Source organism: Octopus bimaculoides, chromosome 5 (assembly GCF_001194135.2).
Source record: "Octopus bimaculoides isolate UCB-OBI-ISO-001 chromosome 5, ASM119413v2, whole genome shotgun sequence".
Taxonomy (NCBI): domain Eukaryota; kingdom Metazoa; phylum Mollusca; class Cephalopoda; order Octopoda; family Octopodidae; genus Octopus; species Octopus bimaculoides.
Window position 1 is genome coordinate 55,334,712 of NC_068985.1, and position 1,867 is coordinate 55,336,578.

At 41.2% G+C, this 1,867-nt stretch overlaps 1 protein-coding gene across 3 annotated transcripts in view; it reads left to right on the forward strand.

Moving 5' to 3' along the window:
* The window catches only part of LOC106870013 (palmitoyltransferase ZDHHC23), a 32,884-nt gene that overhangs the window by 17,981 nt on the left and 13,036 nt on the right, over positions 1-1,867 (forward strand). For all 3 annotated transcript variants that reach the window (XM_014915978.2, XM_014915975.2, XM_014915977.2), the window contains one exon: positions 1,284-1,395. In XM_014915978.2, coding sequence (XP_014771464.1) covers positions 1,284-1,395 — 112 coding nt within the window. The remainder of the gene's footprint in view (positions 1-1,283; positions 1,396-1,867) is intronic.

A 1,867-nucleotide genomic window follows, 5' to 3' on the forward strand; every position in this document is an offset into this window, starting at 1 on the left:
GTGTATATATATATATATATATATATATATATATATGTATATACACACACATATGTTTATAGTTGTTTTAATGCCTATGTTATGGCAACTAAGAGCCTCTTGCTCAGGATGAATGATAGACTGTATGATGCATCTGTGTGAACTGCCATGCTACACGGCAGTGAAACATAGTCCATGACTACTGAGGACATGCATAAGCTTGAAAGAAATGAAGCTAGTATGATCTGCTGGGTGTGTAATGTCAGTGTGCATATACGGCAGAGTGTAAGTGCCCTGAGAGAAATGTTGGGCATAAGCATAAAATGTGGTGTGCAAGAGAGACAACTGCACTGGGATGAGGAAGTGCCACTCCCTAACTTTGGAAGAAACCTGTGGAAAAGGTAGACCCAGGAAGACATGGGATGAGGTGGTGAAGCATGACCTTCAAACATTGGGCCTCACAAAAGCAATGACAGGGGACCGAGACCTTTGGAGATATGCTATGATTGAGAAGACCTGGAACTAAAGTGAGATTGCAGCCATGCATATCCGGCCCAGTTAAAAGTACCCCTGATGCGTCGGGCAACATGATATACTTTAGAAAACCTGTTGAGCCAAGTAAAACCAATATCATAGCTGTGGCCAGGTCTGCCTGACTGGCTCCTGTGCTGGTGGGCCATAAAAAGCACCATCTGAATGTGGCCGATGCCAATACCCACTGACTGGCCCCCATGCTGGTGGCATGTAAAAAGTACTATTCAAACATGATTAATGCCAGACCCGCCTGACTGGCTCCTGTGCCGGTGGCACGAAAAAAAGCACCCATTACACTCTTGAAGTGGTTGGTGTTAGGAGGGGCATCCAGCTATAGAAACATTGTCAGATCAGATTGGAGTCTGCTGCAGCCACTGGTTCTCCAGACCTCAGTCAAACCGTCCAACCCATGCTAGCATGGAAAACAGACGTTAAACAATGATGATGATGTATATATAAGTATGTGTTTGTGTCTCCTTGTCTTCACACTGTGCACTAATTGTAAACAAATGTCACTGTCATGTATATGGCGTCATTCATATGCAATCTTTCACGAAAACCTATCTGGTTATTGTGCTGTTTATGTTCAGAGAACTAGAGTAAATATTATCTTGCCTGGAAACAAGTGGGGGGGTTGATGACAGGAAAAGCATCCAGCTGTAGAAAATCTGCATCAATGAATGATTATGATGATCAGGAGGATAATGATGATGATTAAGACGACGATCATGATCCAATTTTTCACATTAGTTTTCTTTACTTACTTTCAGGTTTATATCTTGTCACATGGTGTGGATTTTGTAACAATCGGAAACCTCCAAGATCTGGCCATTGTTATGTATGTAGTTCTTGTGTATCAGTTCGAGATCATCACTGTGTCTGGTAATTTTGGATTTCATATTCTTTCTATTTAATCATTATTTCAACCATGTGTCATTAGTATTCTTTTAAAACTCATGTTTTAATGTCAACATGTCTAGGCATGGCTGTGTGGTAAGAAGCTTGCTTCCCAACCACATGCTTCTAGATTCAGTCCCACTGCATGGCACCTTGGGAAAGTGTCTTTTTTTATAGACTTGGGCTGACCAAAGTCTTGTGAGTAGATTTGGTAGATGAAAACTAAAAGAAGCCCATTTTTCCAAGGAATCTAATGCTCTTAGCTTGTTTTTTCCTTGGGGCTGGCCAGATTGGAGCAATATTGAGAATAACCAGCTGAAATTGCAAGGATAATCTGGATCTCGACTGAAGAAAGAAAACTCCGAATGACCTGTCCGTATTTTCTTTGTATCGTCTATCTGGATGTTTTGTCCCTTTCTTGTATCACCTAACTTTCTAGATGTTTTGTGTTCTTGTC